This window comes from Oreochromis aureus, linkage group 3 (assembly GCF_013358895.1).
Source record: "Oreochromis aureus strain Israel breed Guangdong linkage group 3, ZZ_aureus, whole genome shotgun sequence".
Lineage (NCBI taxonomy): Eukaryota > Metazoa > Chordata > Actinopteri > Cichliformes > Cichlidae > Oreochromis > Oreochromis aureus.
Window position 1 is genome coordinate 26,738,962 of NC_052944.1, and position 17,320 is coordinate 26,756,281.

The 17,320-nt window shown below is 42.7% G+C and overlaps 1 protein-coding gene across 4 annotated transcripts in view; it reads left to right on the forward strand.

Moving 5' to 3' along the window:
* svep1 (sushi, von Willebrand factor type A, EGF and pentraxin domain containing 1) overlaps positions 1 to 17,320 on the forward strand; it is a 108,151-nt gene that overhangs the window by 64,596 nt on the left and 26,235 nt on the right. For all 4 annotated transcript variants that reach the window (XM_039609774.1, XM_031756821.2, XM_039609773.1 and 1 more), the window contains 13 exons: positions 1,439 to 1,633; positions 7,341 to 7,459; positions 7,813 to 7,942; positions 9,055 to 9,162; positions 12,725 to 12,856; positions 13,056 to 13,247; positions 13,714 to 13,835; positions 13,921 to 14,026; positions 14,120 to 14,323; positions 14,584 to 14,817; positions 14,927 to 15,088; positions 15,222 to 15,383; positions 15,835 to 15,996. In XM_039609774.1, the coding sequence (XP_039465708.1) occupies positions 1,439 to 1,633; positions 7,341 to 7,459; positions 7,813 to 7,942; positions 9,055 to 9,162; positions 12,725 to 12,856; positions 13,056 to 13,247; positions 13,714 to 13,835; positions 13,921 to 14,026; positions 14,120 to 14,323; positions 14,584 to 14,817; positions 14,927 to 15,088; positions 15,222 to 15,383; positions 15,835 to 15,996 (2,028 nt within the window). The remainder of the gene's footprint in view (positions 1 to 1,438; positions 1,634 to 7,340; positions 7,460 to 7,812; positions 7,943 to 9,054; positions 9,163 to 12,724; positions 12,857 to 13,055; positions 13,248 to 13,713; positions 13,836 to 13,920; positions 14,027 to 14,119; positions 14,324 to 14,583; positions 14,818 to 14,926; positions 15,089 to 15,221; positions 15,384 to 15,834; positions 15,997 to 17,320) is intronic.

Genomic DNA, 17,320 nt, shown 5'->3' on the forward strand with positions numbered 1-17,320 from the left:
CATTTTGGGCTAAAAATAATTCAATCCCAGTTTAATAACCCTCTTCACGTCGTATCCAAGAGAATTCATCTATTACAGCCACATCTTTCCATGTCTTCAGTCAAAGTCTTGGTATTCCCTCATCTGTGGAGTTAAATCCGATTTATTCATGCAGTTATTGAATTAGCATTGTTTTCCATAATAAATCTTCCCAGCCTTGCTTTCACTCAGATACACAGCAGTCCTCTCTGACAGTAAATATGTCTTGCAGCATGACTATCATTCAAGTGAGCGCTCGCATGATTTGTTTTGCTTCTGCTTACTGAAACGTGTCTGGCTGAAAAAACACAAAGTCAATCTATCAAACAAATGGCCCCGATCTGGGTTTCTATGAAAAAACGGTGTAGTTTACAAGCGTATGTAAACACGCATATACAGCGGTTAAACATATGGGGCGTGTTTGCGCAGAGACCCGCCATGGCACAAGACACATCTGCTTTCTCACAGCAAAGCTACAGTTACCACATATACACAACACAAAATTACCCACACACTCCAAAACTGATAGTTAAGTCAAAATAGTCGCACACACTCGTGCCCACCACAGAGAGCACCCAGGTCATGCACACGAACACACAAAAAAGGGACAGTGTGAGAGCGTTTGGCCACAAATCTCCGGCCGGCGCTGACTCACTTCCAACCAACCAGCTAGATGCACTATTTAAAAACGCCTGAGCCATCCGCTTCTGAAAAACTCTCTCCATCCCTTTATCAATAACTCCAATCTCTGCACTGAGTGAGCCGCTGCTTGTTTGTTTGGCCATCTCTGCATTTTCCTGCAGACTTTAGCACAACTACGAGGACTCTGCGGGCTGCCGTTGGTTTGTTTTAGTGTTTGTTTGCTCTGTGGTGGAAGAGGATCAGCTCGGCTGCCCTGAGAGGATGCTGAAATAGATTTTTTTTTTTTTTCATCCGATTGTAATCCCCGATGTCGAATATCCCTCGGAGTGAGCTTTCCCTGCAAAGCAGCTACAGCTCGAGCCAATGAAACTGAGATTTGGCGAGGGAGAGAATGAAAACGAGCTATCCGTCATCAAGAAAAAAGCCACACTGGCCTCCAAAAATGCTTGAAAGGCCTCCTGTGTACGAGCCCTGCGGTCAGCGCTTTCTTAAGTTGATTTCCGACCAAATGTTTGTCATTTCCGTGCCAGTTTTTGATACACAGCGGCCGGGAATAGCTTTATTGTTGGCGTTTATGGTGGAGCCAGCTCAGAGGAAGATTTTATCACATTCGGTTAACACACAGGAAACACGGTCGAGATCTTCCAAGTCTATTTTTTTTTCCGCTCTTTTGTTCAGTGTTTTCCCAGTTTTATCTTTATAAGGAAATCTTTTCAGCTACTTTTAATAACAAACCAGAAACAGATTAATAATCTGTGTCTTGATCTTTCCCACCCAGAGGTGCGTTGCCCTCCCATCGTGACTCTGAAGAACATCTTTTTGTCCCCTCCTGCCTGTGGGAGAAGAGCAGTGTCTCCAGGCTTCGTTTGCCTCCTCAACTGTCGTCCAGGTTACAGTCTCCAGGGGAACAGGAAGGCGGTATGCCTGAGCTCTGGGAACTGGACAGCCAATGTCTATAAAGCTGTCTGCACAGGTAACTCTGTGTGTGTGTGTATGTTTTCCTAAAGAGGGAATCGATCTTTCCTTTCTGAGGGACTGAGGTCAGGCCAGAGGTCAAAGCTGCAGTGGCTGTAAATTGTCTCTACAGTTGTAACAAGGAAGTAAAAAATACAGAGGCCAAGACCCCTCTGCTTGAAGCTCTGGAGGTTGAATGATGGAGTTTACAGTTAGGTTTGATCATTTTCTTTCTCCACATGACTTTGGAGTAGGAGAAGGGCATGTATGGTCAGGTCCAGAAGTATTTTTGGAGTTTTGCCGCCACAGTGGAGTCAAGATATCAAACAATCAAGATGCAATTGAAGTGCAGACTTTCAGATTTGATTCCAGGGCTTAAAAAAGTGTTTGTTTTGGATTTGTTCTTTTTAAGGATTTTTTATACACAGTGCCCCATTTTCACAGGCTAAAAAGTAATTGGACAATTGGCCAGGTCAGGTCTGCTCCCTCATTAATCCATGACAATCTAAGCACATAATAAACTTAGATTCCCACTTTGCTAGAACTCCCACTGAGGTCTGAAGAAATGGAGGCCACATCCAGATACTTACAGACCTGACTGGGTAAAGGAGTAGTTTTGAAAATACAGAAATTTGCTGTCTTTCTAAGATGCAGAAGGATCATGTCTGTACACCAAAGTGTGATCAAAATGTTCTGCATCTCTGCCAATTAAAATTTAAAAAAAACATATCTGATTTAAATTTAGCATATCTATCCTTAAGAGTTATCACTTTTCTACCACTTTAGCTGCTTTTGATTCCTGCTTGGATCACTTGTGCATTCCTGATTCTTGCAGGATCTCCTGCTGTCAAATGATATGATGAGAAGGGCAGGTGAGAAGTGAAGAGTGTATTTCTGTGGTTGAAGAATTCCTGCATAATAGATAGACAGACACAGTTGGTTTTTCCCTGAAGAAATTGTATGGTAGGTCTAGACCCAGCTATCATAACCAGTGAAACTTCAGGCAGTTTGACAGAGAAGTTACTTGTTGCTAACTTTGCAAAGGTGAAATCCCAGATCCCGAAGTGCAATTTGTCAAAACAGAAATTCCTTGAAGCTAAGCTGAAAACAGTCCAAGGGCACACAAAGAGAAGACCTTGAAGGTGAGATTGCCCAAATTTAAATAAGCTATGGTTCCCAGTTATGTCAGGATGGGAATCTGGCATAAACATTTGCCAAATCAAATATGCAAAGCCATCTGCTGTGATGACCCTTTGTGAATATGGGAGCAGCTGAAATAAGCTTTATGGCTAGGGTAGCAGAATGATTTGGATCCATTTTGTCATTTTGTGTGAGGTTAAAATTAGCAGGTGATTATTTAGCGATAAAGTTGGGAAGAAGAGAAAAGCATTTTGCATTTCTCCATCCAATACTGAGTAATACACAAACGAGGCCTCATGATTAAGATTTTCTGTTTAAGACCATTTCATTCCTGTGAAAAACAAGATACAGCATTATTAGAAACCTGACTTGAAATCACTGCTGCATCTGACTGCCAAATTTGTTTTGGTAGTTTTGCGTGTCGTATGTGATAAATGCGGTCAAAAGTTGATTTTATATGGCAAGAATGCGTGGGATCTTTTAACAGGGAGCTATATTTGCAGTTCAGAAATAGAGGTGCTGTTAAGAGTGAAACGTGAAGATGGAGAATAAATGGAGAAAGAGGATGATATGAAAAGAAAAACAAGAGGAAACTTGGAGTCAGAATTTTTCCATTCTGTTATTTTTTCTCTGCTCTTCCAAAGGCGAGAATGATGCTAATCCCCCCCTTAAAGCAGACCTCGGGTCACTAACTCAAACCATACCATGTCCGAGCTTTCGAGTCTATCCCCTCAGCTCAGACTGGGCTCTGGAGATCATTATAACAGACTGCAGTACTCCAGATGCCTTGCAGGTGAAACAGGTGGTGCAGAACTGCTCTCTGCCCCCCACCCCACCCCAGATGTCCTCAATACCCTCATTTCCTCATGGAGAAAGTTTGCTAATGAAGGAACTTGTGTCATTAAGGAGAGGAAGAGGTGCCATAAAGATGAAAATGAGGGGAGAGGTAAGGTGGACGGGGAGGTGAGAGGGGAAGATGAGTCATCTGTAGGTGTTTTATAATGACATGGCAGAGAGAAGATGAGTTTTTCTGATACTGTCAGACACAAATGGGCTGGAGGGAGGGGGAAAAAAGATATTTAAAAAAAAAAAAGAAAATGTAAATTAGCTGGAAAGAATCAAGAAGGAGAGCTGCAATACGGGCGGCACATAACGAGGGGAGCGCAAGGAAAAGAGAAAAGTTGTTACAAAGATGAGAGTGCTCGACGAAAGCTTCTGGCCTTTCTCTCCCCTCACTTCATGTTGATGACACCCAGAGTGAAATATGTTTCCCTTGTTATAAAGATGAAGGGATCCGATCTGAGCTCAAGTGTGTTAGTGTTTAACGGAGATGGATGCCTAAGTGGATGGGTCATCGGGTCCAGATGGGAGCAGCTCTGTTGCATAACGCAACAGGCATGACCACCGCCGATCGATGGGAGAAATCAGCTCTTGGAGGCTGAGCTCGTTTGCTGCAGGCTTGAACTGAGTTCAGCTGAACTGTGCTGGCTTCTCATTATTACAACATGCTGTATGGAGAATGAGACAAAGGAAGAAAATGTTTCATCCAAGGGTCACGGTGGCTCCGACAGCCAAGCAGGTGGACTGGTGAAGATTTTTTTCCAAACTTCATCCTGACAGTGCCTAGCTGTTTCCTGCTGGAACAATGGGCGTTTTTGTGCATTATCCAAGGGAAAAGACTATTATAATCAAAGTAAAAACTTCGTGCAGATAGCTTTTAAAAGCTAGGTTTTTCAAATGTTTGACAGACACTTAAAATTAGGTTTGTTTTATATTTGATAAATTATTGAACCATAGCGAACACCAGCTCTAAGTGGCACAGGCATTTGAGTCGTAGTTGTATGGCGCTGTCTTCACAAATAGTCGCCCAGGCTGCTGCAGCTGCTTTTTACCATTGGATTCAAAAACCAACATAACTCTAGCTAATTTGTTCAGAGAGGGCTATAATTTTCTTGGAATTGTCTTTTTTCCTTCAAACAATCAAAGTACAAACAGACTGAGTAGAGAAAACAAAAAAAATTGGCCAGCAGCCGGAAACTTTCTTTATTGATTTAGTTAACTTTTATAACCAAAAGCTGGTTTTGTTCAAAGCCTTTCTGACTTTTATCTACCTCCGCACTGTGAGGTGTTTGGAGAGTGCTACAATACTCACATAAACAACAAATCATACGAGCTTAGATTGCAAAACAAAAACATACCTTTTTTTTCCTTGGCTCTCTTCATACAGTTGTAAAAACATATAAGCATTTCAGTCTGTCACAATATCAGATTGCTGATTCATGATTTCATGATCAGAATCAGCTTCATTGGCCACATATGTGTAGCATATATACAAAGAATTTGGCTTTTTTTGTTCTCAATATACATAACCGAATAGACAATATGTGCGGCATATTTATATTTATAGGTGCAGTGGTGCAGAGTGCAAAGATGCTGGAATAAATACCAACAGGTGAAGTGGATAACACTCATTATCTCTCCATCATGGCATCATGGCATATATATTAGGGGGCAAGTGTACATTTTGTTGTCAAAGTCGATGTGTTAGAAGCAGGAAAAATGGGCAACCGTAAGGGTTTGATTGAGTTTTGCAAAGACCAAATTGTGATGGCTAGGTAACTGGTTCAGAGCATCTACAAAACTGCAGCTTTCTGGGGTGTTCCTGGTCGGCAGTGATCACTAACAGAAGTGTTCCAAGGAAGGAACGGTGGTGAACCAGTGACAGGGTCATGTGCAGCCAAGGCTCATTGATTCACATCGAGTAAAGGCTGACCCGTGTGGTCTGATCCAACAGACGAGCTACTGTAGCTCAAATTGCTGGAATTGTTCAGTGTGGTTCAAATAGAAAGGTGTGAGAATACACAGAGCATCAGAACTGGACCATAGAAGAATGGAAGGAGATCTAGTCTGATGATGAAGGATTGTTGCAGGCCATGCACACCCTTTCATAGAAACAGTACTCACTGATGGCTCTTTCAGCAGGATGATGTCCTGCCACGAAGGAAAAATGGTTCAGAAACGGTTTGAGGAGCACAACAAGTTTGAGGTGTTGGCTCGGCCTCCAAATTCCTTAGATCTCAGCCCAATCAAGCATTGTGGGATCTGCTGGACACATAAGTTTGATCCACCTCACAACTTGTAGGATGTAAAGGATGGTGCCAGATACCACAGCACACCTTCAGGGGTCTAGTGGAGTCCAAGCCTCGCCAGGTCAGGGCTGTTGTGGTAGCAAATGGAGGACCAGGTGGTCATAATATTATACCTAATCACAAACTTCAAACTTGGTTCACCAGGCTTTTTCTTCAGCAATGGAGTCTTGCATGGTGAGCATACAAACCATGGCGGCTGAGTGAATTACTTATTGTTTACTTTGAAACAATTATAACTGCTGGAAGGTCTTTCTGTAGCTCCCCACAAGTAGTCCTTGGATCCTGGACAACTCTTCTGATCTTGCAGAGAGTATCAGGTCGTGGCTGGTAAATGGGGAAATTATGTTCTTTCCGGATTATAATCCAAACAGTGCTCACTGGAACCTTAAGTAGTTTAGAAATTCTTCTATAACCAACACCATCAGTATGTTTTGCAACACTCTCACACTCAGGTTGTGAAGGTCTTGAAAGCACTCACGGGTTTTACCCATCATGAGATGTTTGAGGTGACACATTGGAAATGAGACTCTGTTTTTTAGCTGATATTAATTTGCACTAAGTGGCAGGATTGCTTTTTAATTATGGGTAGATTTCAGCTGGTATCATGGCTTTCAATGGCTTTTTGCACCTTCCTTTTTTCATGTGTTCAGGACTTTTTCCCTGTGTCATTTCTCATTATTACACATGATATAATTTATGGACATCTATGGCTTGATTTATGTGCATGTGTCGGTTGGATGGGTTGTTATCAACATCTGGTAAGAATTTCATGTCAACAGCACCTTTAGATGTATTTACGTAAAAAATTGGTTATTACTCTTTGTACGTACTTTGAATGTCTGGGGGGAGTAGCAGGTATGTTGGTGGATGTTGAAGTGTAAGTAACAGGATAACAGTGTTTTTCAGGTGCAGGTAGTTGTCACTCGGCTGGAGTCTTAATCAGGCAGTTCGAGGGAGTGAATCATTCATATTTAGATACCACTGTTATTATCAATCAATACCTCTAGACTGCAATACGTCTAACTAAGAACTATCAGCTATTTCAGTTGAGCTTGATGCATGTTGATGTGCTGGGAGTGACGAGGGGAATGTTGAGCTGGAGTAAAAAGTAAGAAAGAGTGCATCTGGAGCTTTTTATTCCCTGTCTTCACTTGGACTGCACAGACTCAATCTAAGAGCGAGGTCTAGTGTTGCTGGAGCACCAGCAGTGGTGCTCTCTCACTCTCTCTTTGATTGCTTATCAACAATGACAAACTGGCTTGTTATGTTTTAAGCTGTTGGGGGCAATATGACATCACACGCCTGCTCTGTCAGCGATAATGAGAAGCAGGTTGAGGTCAATGTCTGCGGGTTATGATGAAGGAACATCTGCAATAGTTGAATCCAATTTCATTCTCTTCTTCTTCTCCGCCTTTTTTTTTTCCTGTGTCTTGTTAGATACTGAGCCACCGTGGCTACAGTGCCCCGACAACATTGTTGCAGGGACAGTTGAGCGCCGCGGCACGGCCATCGTCAGCTGGAACGTCCCAAATGCCACGGACAACTCTAAAGAAGAGGTTAGATATTTGAGAAAAAACAGTCAATTAGATGCCACTTAATACCAGAATAGCTCGATGATTATGGGGTAGTGATACAAAAGTTTGTTGTATCCACAATAAACCTGCAACATATGATAAGAGGGCACAAGCATGAGCTAAGTACAGTATTTACTGCATACATGGCATGTGACATTCTGTGGTTTACTTTATGTGGTAGGATAAATTACATAGCTGTTTTGTAAAATTCTCAATTAATTTGCACAAAAGTAAATCTCTTCTAGTTTAATCAGCTTTCAGCTTCCTGCTTTGAAAGCAGTTTGAGTCTCTTCTTCTTCTTCTTCTTCACATTTTGTTGTCTCTCACTCCTCCAGGTGGTGGTCCAGGCAAAGCCAGTCTATAGTCCTCCACAGCTTTTCCCCATTGGAAAGGAAACCATCACATACTTTGCTACAGACCGCTCTGGAAATCAGGCCAACTGCTCCTTTACAGTCACCGTCATCGGTGAGCTCATCCTTCTGGGGACCACATAAAACCAAACAATGGATGCTGCATGTGGCCTGTGGCAGATTACAGAGAGCGAGGGTGGGTGGGGGGGACAGAGAATTCGGTCACACAGCGTTTATGTTGTGTTTGGACAACTGTTCCTGTCCTATACAGAATAAAATAAATTATAAAAAGTACCTTTTTTTCAGTAAGCAGAGTTTGCATGCTCCGTGCTTGTGTGGGTTGTCTCCGGGTACTCCGGCTTCCTCCTGCAGTCCAAACACATGCGTGTTAGTTTAACTGGTGATTGTAAACTGGTCGTACTGTAGGTGTGAATGGTTGTCTATAAAAAGTGAATATAATTGGCAACTTCAAGCAACTATGGGCGAAATAACTGCTGGTAACATGAAGTGGGCGGGCTGACATATGACCTGATAGTAAACGCATTAGAGGGTCCCTACGTTGTGACTCCATCACAGTTGGAAAAGGCTCAAATTCCCAGGTTACTCTGAGTGGGATAAGTGGAAGAAGGATGAGTAATTAGTGGATAAATATACTGATACAGTGGGAGGTAGTTAAAAGCGTAAAGGTAGTGAGTGTCTTTTAGGGTCCAAACCCGTCACCTCTCAGTTAGGACACTCTACCACCAGTTTGTTACTCCATCTGCTTACTGCAGCTCGTTTCAGTCATTTCACCGAAGCACTTTCAGAGATTTTAATTGACTAACTTAGCAGTAAGTTCTGCTCCAGCAGGTGCCAAACACTGCTGTTGAGAGTGAATAACAGGGGTGTCCCATGTCAGCCACTCAGTAATCACTGCAGTCAGGGGGGAAAAACCCCAAGCATGGTAGCTGTGAACATTTCCATATGTTATTATGTTGGTGGAAAGTTGTGGGTTTTTATTAGAGACATGTGTTCAGCTCGTGCCCTCTGACACTCTCTGCTGCTGCTGCATCGAGAAAGTCAGATGACAGAGTCGCATTCGGCTCCCCAACGTTTTTTTTTTTGCCTTTTTACCTAAATATTATTGAGTTTGTGGCCTGACTTATTCTATTTATAGTGACTGGCGTTCAGAAATGTGACTTTAACAAGTTTTCTCTGTCTGCGCACATACTTTCTGTCTGTCTCCAGATACGGAGCCCCCAGTCATCGACAGGTGCAGGTCACCGCCCGCGATCCAGGCCACGAACACAGAGACGGCAGTCGACTGGGAAGTCCCGCAGTTTTCCGACAACTCAGGTATGTCTGGACGCTCCCTCTTTAGACCGTTTATTCTTTTGCAGCTCTGTTCCACTCTGCTCCACCCTGTGTCTCAGTCTGTGATGGCTAAACAGGATCTTTTCCTCTGGGAGATTGGAAAAAGAAGGTTCTGCGAATAACGGTGAAGGACACTGGACATAGAGGACGAACTGTAACTGACGTCGCCTCATTAGCGGGTCTGTGTTTAGAGAGAGAATGGGCCTAGCGGACAGATGAAGCTGTTACAGCGTCTGCGAATATCATTAATGCGAAAACAGATGGAGGCAGTGGAGAGAAGCAGGTGTTATTGCTATGAAAAAAGTCCTTCTGTGGGAATGCGTGCTCATTCCACCCATTTTTCACACAGTCTGGATAATTGTGTGAGCAAATGCAGTACTCGAGTCTTACTACTCGAGTCAAATGCTTTGGACTTAGTTGTCAGTTCATTATGTTTGTGGGGTTTTTTGTTTTTTTTAATCAGAGTGATTGTAGTTGTTATGTTAAGACATTAATCACTGTCTAGGTGAAGCTGACGCTCTAGCAGTACACCCACTAGAAAAATATCTGTTTAATTTAGAGTATTAGGACTTCACCTAAGTGACAGTGCTCAGAAGTGTTGTTCATTGGCATAAAAAAATCAAAGTTCTACCGTGATTGTGGTTCTGTGGTGACTCGAGACTAATCACTCACATTTTCTGGAGCTGCTCTTAACCAAATCCTCTCTAAGACAGTGTAAATGTAAACCTAGAAAACATTATGGGATACGATTGCAAGAAAAATGTTCTGTATTTTTGCATAAATGTGACCTTGAACATTACACAAGTGCAAAAAGTAGAGACAGAGAGCCCAATTACATAAATGAAATGTAAATATTACACTGGGATGTGTGGGGTTTTCCTTGGCTCAGAATGACTCTTTAGGGGGAAAAGTATGCACGTAAGCATGATTGGTTTGCATATAGCTAGGCAAGCATTCTTAATTACATTAGTTAACAGAAGTTTTGTTATTTTTGGCTATTTTATAAACAAAAACGTCTGAGCTTTTTGGGGGGGTTTTCTCGAAACTGAAACGTGTCAGGCCTAAAATAAATTATCCACAGCAGGTGAATGATAGGAAATAGGAAAAATTCCAGTAAAAACCTGACACGGGACCTGACGGGCACATCTGGACCTTCAGTTGATCCATCTGCTGTTCACTGAAGCCTCATCAGGAATGGTCTCAGTCGAATTGTGGGTGTCATGAAGCCGTTTTTAAGGAAGGGCAACCTTGAGAAAAGGCTATGAGGTTTGCAGGAAGATGTCAGGAGCCAGTTTTCTATCCCCTTTTGTGGAAAACCAAAAACCAGGAGCCACAGAAATAAACAGACATCTTAACTTAAGAGAGAGAGGGAAGGCAGAATAGTTTGTACAGTAGCAGTGACGGTGCTTAGTGGGCTTACTGGGAAGATGAAGTGAGTAAAAAGTACATGCAGGTACTTCTTTTTACTGGTTAATGTGAGAATTTCCTAACTTTGACTTAATTTGCAAATATATCTTCACTTTGGATTAACTTTTTTTTTCATTTAGAATAATATCGTGAAGGATGAGATAAATTAAACATGTACTGCGATGATTACAGAGGACAGAATTATTTGAATGCAGGGTTTCATCTTCAACATGTTATGTATTTTGTGAATTTGTGATTTAATAACTTGCCGAAATGAAAAAGGCACGTTGTGTCTGCTCTTTATCGAACTTTTTTTTTGCAGCCGTGTTTCTTTAAAACTCAAACTGGACCACAGAGCAATAAATTCAACATTGAAACGTTCTTCAAGGGTGTTTTGACAGGCCATAAAGCTGTAACTGGCAACTCCTGGACTCAATACACAACCAAATCTGAATGCTATAAAAGTTTGTATGAAGGTCGCTTTGCCAGATAGACTAAATATCGTAGAGCCGGTGAATTTGTCCTGGCGCTCCGACTGTACCCAAACAGCTGGGGTGGTGACAGACAACAAACCAGACTTCTCCGGGCTCCAGCCCGCAGCCGGGCTCATGTAATGCACCGACTCTGCACATAAATAACACTAACAGTGATTACGTGTGTGTGTGTGTGTGTGTGTGTGTGTGTGTGTGTTCACAAATTCAGACACAAACACAGCCCCAAAATTAACATCTCGCTCACCAAAGCCCCAAAGTGATCATTCTCCACCTGCCTGCAGAGGTGCACCCCCATCAAACACACACACACACACACACACACATACACACTGTAATAACAGGCTACTGCGGCTGCTTCAGGTCCACACGACGTCAGCCTGGGGCTGCTTCGACGTCAGTGTTTTGTTTTTCCAGGCCCACACCCTGATGCCAGCTCTATATATAGTCATGACTCTGGAGACATGTACATACAAACACACACACACACACACACACACACACACACACACACACACACACACACACAGGCTAAATATAAGGGGAGACTCCAGCAGGCCAGACATGTGTCAGCCCTGTTGGAATGGTGCTGCTACTGTTAATAAAGGAGATGGATCGAAGTTAAACGAAAGGTTGATCCCTCACTTTTCCCTCCTCCTTAATCCCGTCTGTGTCTCTCACACTTGGTGCAGATGTTTCATTGTTCTTTGTCCACAACCTTTGTGTCAGCCTAAACACCAACACACTCATACACTCCGCTCATCACAGCAGCCTCTCCCAGTGCTCTATCCATCACTTGCAATTTTTTTTTTAACCAGCTAGACTTAAGTTTCCTTTTCAATTCCCAGACCTGGATTTTTTTTTTTCTGCTGCCACGTGATGCCCAGACACACTATTCCTATGTTTAACATAACAGCTATGGTTCATAGAGAGTGACTCATTTAGTCCTGGAATATAAACTAAGGCTTAGAGTGCCCTCTGCAGGAAAACCAGAGTAACTTCAGATAAGAAATGAAGACTTTTAAACTTGGAAAAATAAGTTCCCAACAGCAGGTATAAAGGGGAAAAATAGAAAATACTGTTAGACCAAAAATATTAAATCATGGATACATTTGCGTGCAGCACTGTGTTCTGATTTTATTCAGTTTAAAAGCCCCAAAATGTGAAACCCTCCATTTAAAACCCTTAAATCAAACTTATTTCGTATTGGCTTCTTCCTAATGTGCAATTGTGTGCAAAAGTCTGTAACTTTAAATGTTTCTTTGACCATTCTTGATCTTTGATCTTTCCACTCATTTTCAGCCCGGGCCTTGTAGCAAAGATTTTCAGATTTTTGATTGTGAAGCCACTTAACACTGACTTGAGAATCATTCAAGTAAAAAATGCAGATACAGTAATGTTATTTTTGTATCAGTTTATAGTTTCCTGATAAATAGTTAGGTAGCTGGTACATTTTCTGAAAACAGCCGTTTCTCGCACCCGCAATGCACAAAATGTCATTTTTGCCCCTTAACAGTAACATCAGTAGTGTTTAACCCACCTAATACTACTTCTTTGTACAGTCCATATAATTATGTTTTTTCACAACAAGATTACCAGGAAGGCTCAGCAGAAATGAAATAATCGTCTCTCTGTCTCTCTCTCAGGCGGCCGCCTCACAGTAACCAGTAGCCACCGTCCAGGCTCTCTGTTCCCAGTAGGAGAGACTCTGGTGCAGTACACCGCTACTGATGCAGCAGGAAACAGCCGCACATGCAACCTCACAGTAACTGTCCAAGGTACAATCATAACATTGTTCTTGTGTGATGAGAATGAAATACACAGTAAATAAAATAAAACACCCATGAGCCAGATGTCAGTGTCCTTTTGCAGTGCCTGAATTCTTCAGTTTCATTGTGCAGTCATGCATGCTTAGTAACCAAACACTGAGCTCCAACTTGAGAAAACCATGGAAGTGTTTTATGTGTATCTGCACAGGGACGACGTGTGACCAGCCGTACGTCCCGGTGAATGGAGAGTTCATCTGTTCTGAAGAGGAGGAAGGAGTCAACTGTACTCTCCACTGTAAGGACGGCTATAGCCTCACTCAGGATGCTGTCCACAGCTACTTCTGTGCCTACAACGGCATCTGGGAGCCAGCCTACTCTCCGGACAGACCAGACTGTTCATGTGAGTATGGCAGAACATATATATATATATATATACTGTATGCTTCACTGTTTACTTTGTACTTGAAGATGTGTTTCAGTGCTTCATTACGCTACTCCTAGGCCTAGGGGAAACCAGAACACAACACAAAAAACACTGGTCTCTGCTTCCAAGGAAAGACGAGTGCCACATCGTGTGGTATTTTCAGTTTCAAAAGCAGAATTTTTCTTCTTTAGGAGGTAGAAAACATCAGGGTGCCACCGCCAAAACAACAAACAAAACATTCTTAACCTGGCTACAGCAGCTGCAAGCCTCTTTGCAACCCCCCTCCACCTCTGACCCTCCTTTTTATTGTCTATTTGACTTAATCAGTGTCACATCTGATACCACTGGTGCAGGCTCTGTTCTCTACAGGTTTTCTCCAGTGCAAATAACCTTTTTTATACTATAGTAGTGCTGACTGAAGTGTCCTTTATGTCCTCTCCAGTGAACCGTATAGCCAACAACGGGTTTAAGCCCTTTGAGATGCTCTTTAAAGCATCTCGCTGTGACGACGTGGACCTCGTCAAGTCATTTACTGGAGAGTTCAACAGCAAACTGGGAGGCATGGTGAGGACGTCTATCTCTGCAAACACATGGATAAGCTGTGAACCAACTCTTGAATACATGTTGCATTTTGTGTTTTGTCTTACAGCTGCCTAAAATTTGTGGCAATGATGATGTCACCTGCAAGCTGGAGGTGATGTCACAGGGTCACTGTCTGGAGTACAATTACGACTATGAGAACGGATTTTCTATTGGTAGGATTACCAGGCACAAATCCCCGAATGCAACACTTATGTCTTAAAACATTTTCACGATCATCTTCTCTCTTGTTGTATTACACCCTTTAGTACCAGGAGGTTGGGGGGACAACTGGGGTACTCAGGGCTCCCAGGACTATGCCTACTTTGAATCTGGCTTTGCCACAAGCACCCGGCAGCTCCCCACCCAGAACCAAGACGGCAGCATGCAACTACACCACCGCACCAAGAGGCACAGAAAGATCAAAGGGCCGACTAAAGACCACAAGATCCAGATCTACTTCAACATCACAGGTAGAATATCTAAGAGATCTCAAACGTCTGAGTAGCTACACTGCTACTGCTGACTGTCAAAAGCTTTTTAAAGGCTGCACATTAATGTTGCCACAAGCAAAAACAGAGTGAGAATCATGTGTTTATTTATTTTCAAAGAACAACGTACAGTAGCTCAAAAAGCTTGAAGCTTAGTATGTCTGTAATCTTTCTAGTGCAGCATTTTCTTGCTCTCGGACACGCCTGTGTTTCAGTCGTTTAAACTTTGGCCATTCTCCCAGCAAGCATCCCTCTGCCCCTGTCGAGGAACGACTCAATAGAAGTGGCCAATCAGAAGAGGCTCCTGCGGATGCTGGAGCAACTTACCAATAGACTGAAGAGAACACTGTCCAAGCAGCCGCTGTCCAATTTCCACTTGTCCTCGGAGATGATTATAGCAGATCCCAAATCACTGGAGAGCAAGAGGGCGTCTCTCTTCTGCAGGCCGGGCTCAGTCCTCAAAGGCAGGATGTGTGGTGAGTATAGGAAGGTGCAACCACCTAAGCTAGGGGTTCCCTTTATAACAGTATGAAAGCAGGTTGCAGTATTGTTTTTCCTAGCCACTAACTGTGAATGCTCTTTCAGTCCAATGTCCAGTGGGAACCTACTTTTCTCTTGAATATAATGAGTGTGAGAGTTGCTGGCTGGGTTCCTACCAGGACCAGGAGGGTCAGCTGGAGTGTAAGTCCTGTCCTGAAGGCACCTCCACAGCCTACCTGCACTCCCGCAGCATCACTGAGTGCAAAGGTACACAACATGCACATGAACAGAAAGACATCTGTCTTTTTGTGCTGAGATTTAAATGTTATTTTTCATATATGGGGATTTTCTTTTTCTGTTTTATTTGGCTGGTGACGTGGTGATATGCATATATTTTCAGGGCAGTGTAAGCCCGGTAGTCACTCTCGAAATGGGTTGGAGATCTGTGAGTCATGCCCGCTGGGTCACTTCCAGCCTTCTTTTGGAGCCAGAAAGTGTGAGGTCTGTCCCGATGAGACTTCCACAGTCACCAGAGGAGCCGTGGACGAGACAGAGTGTGGAGGTGATATAGTTTGACAGGCATAAAGTACACAACCCTAACGTCTTGCTAACTTAATTTATTTCCACTCTGGCGAGACCTAATCATTCCTGAGAAGAAAACCAATATTTTCCCAGCTTCTAATCAAAAACGTATTTGTTAGAATTTGGCACTGATGTCCCATTATATCAAAAAAGTTAATTCCTACTTGGAAAAATTAGATAGTTGCCCTTTAAAGTTGGATGGAATAATCTAGAAACTCAAAATTTTTGCTCCCAGGTTTCCAGTTAAAATACATAAATAATCTACAACCTTTCAGACTTGGAGCTGTTAGGTGTTTTCCAACCAGCAAATGCAGCTTGTTTCAAATGTTTTTGGGTGATCCTGCCACTTCACCTGCTCCACTAATCCTCGAATGTTTCTTTTCCTATTTCTTCCTGCGCTCCTCTTTCGATTTATGGACTCTCTTGGACAGTCCCCTGTTCAGCAGGTCATTTCTCCCGCACCGGTCTGGTTCCCTGTTACCCCTGTCCCAGAGATTACTACCAGCCTGAACATGGCCGCTCTTACTGCCTCTCCTGTCCCTTCTATGGGACCACCACAATTACAGGGGCCACCACCATACAGCACTGTTCCAGTAAGTGTGCAGGACTGCCAGTCTTGTGAAATATTCATGCAACAAACTCTCTGATACAAACACTCCAGTCCTGATTTGATAATAATTTAGTTATTTAGTACTCAAATACTCAAATCTTCTGCTCCTTCTGCTCAGCAGGGGATTGGAAGTTCTTACACCACTGTTAAGTAGGTTTGGAGTGTGATACAGTAACTGCAGGAGGCAACATGCACAAAGTAATACAGTACTCCTATAGTCCCATACAATACAAAGCAAGGTTTAATAGGTGATTACAAAAAAGGAAAGAGTAATATAATTAAAAAAAACAGAAGGAACAGGTAGCGGGAAGCAAATGAAATTCAAGACTAAAAAAACATAGATATATTTGGATGACAGGAGTGTTTATATGCTGATTGCTGACTGGAAACAAGAAACAGAAGGGGAGTGAGACTCCGTGATAGAAGAAGATAATTAGGACAATCACGGAGGGGGTGAAAGTTAACACAAAACATGTTCCCTACTGACAACCACGGAAAACTCTTTTGATTGTTACCAGTGAACGGCTGCAGAATTAGAGTGTAATCAGTTTTTTCATGCATCCTGTACGTTAACAAAAGATTTAAAACTCAGGGACAGCAGTAAATCCTGCAGCCATGCTAGTTGGAGTTACAGGTAGTCCACCGTCTGTTATTTCAGCTACCTGGGGGGAAGCTACAGTTCATTTGGACCAGATTTTGCATTGATTAATAATTATAGAAGGTGTCCAACCCCCTGTGAATTTCATTAGCATTAGTTCACAACATTAATGTGATTTTTAAAACACCCGTTCACAACTCCTTAATGTGACTTTCGGATAAATCAGGTCCAGACACAAGCTTGTCAAAGGGATGATTGTTATTGTTAATGTGTTAATTAAATTTGCTGCCCAGTTTGTCTCACTCTTAGATCCAGTTTTGATGTAAGTCTGATGTTGGCAGCCGTATGCTGCCTCTGTTCACACGTCAGATTTATATGTCAGTGTCATTTCTGCTTTTCTGAGTTGGCATGTGAATTAATTTATGTTAGACATCTGGAGAACATGCCAAGTGAAGTCAGCAGAGAGTCAAAATATAAGAAACTGCTGCGCGTCTGTGTAAGACTGTGCTGCCACCGCTGCAGTTGTGTGCTGTCTGATTTGTGGTGTGACAGCTCGGTCCAACTTGAAACACGATTACTGCACAAGATCAGGGGAAATGGAAATAATTTGGCTTTTATTGCTCGGCGGCAGAATGGAAATGAAAAACACTGTGCGTCTGAAGGGTGGGAATGAACAGAGGTTTGGACACGCTGCCAGAGTTGAATAAGA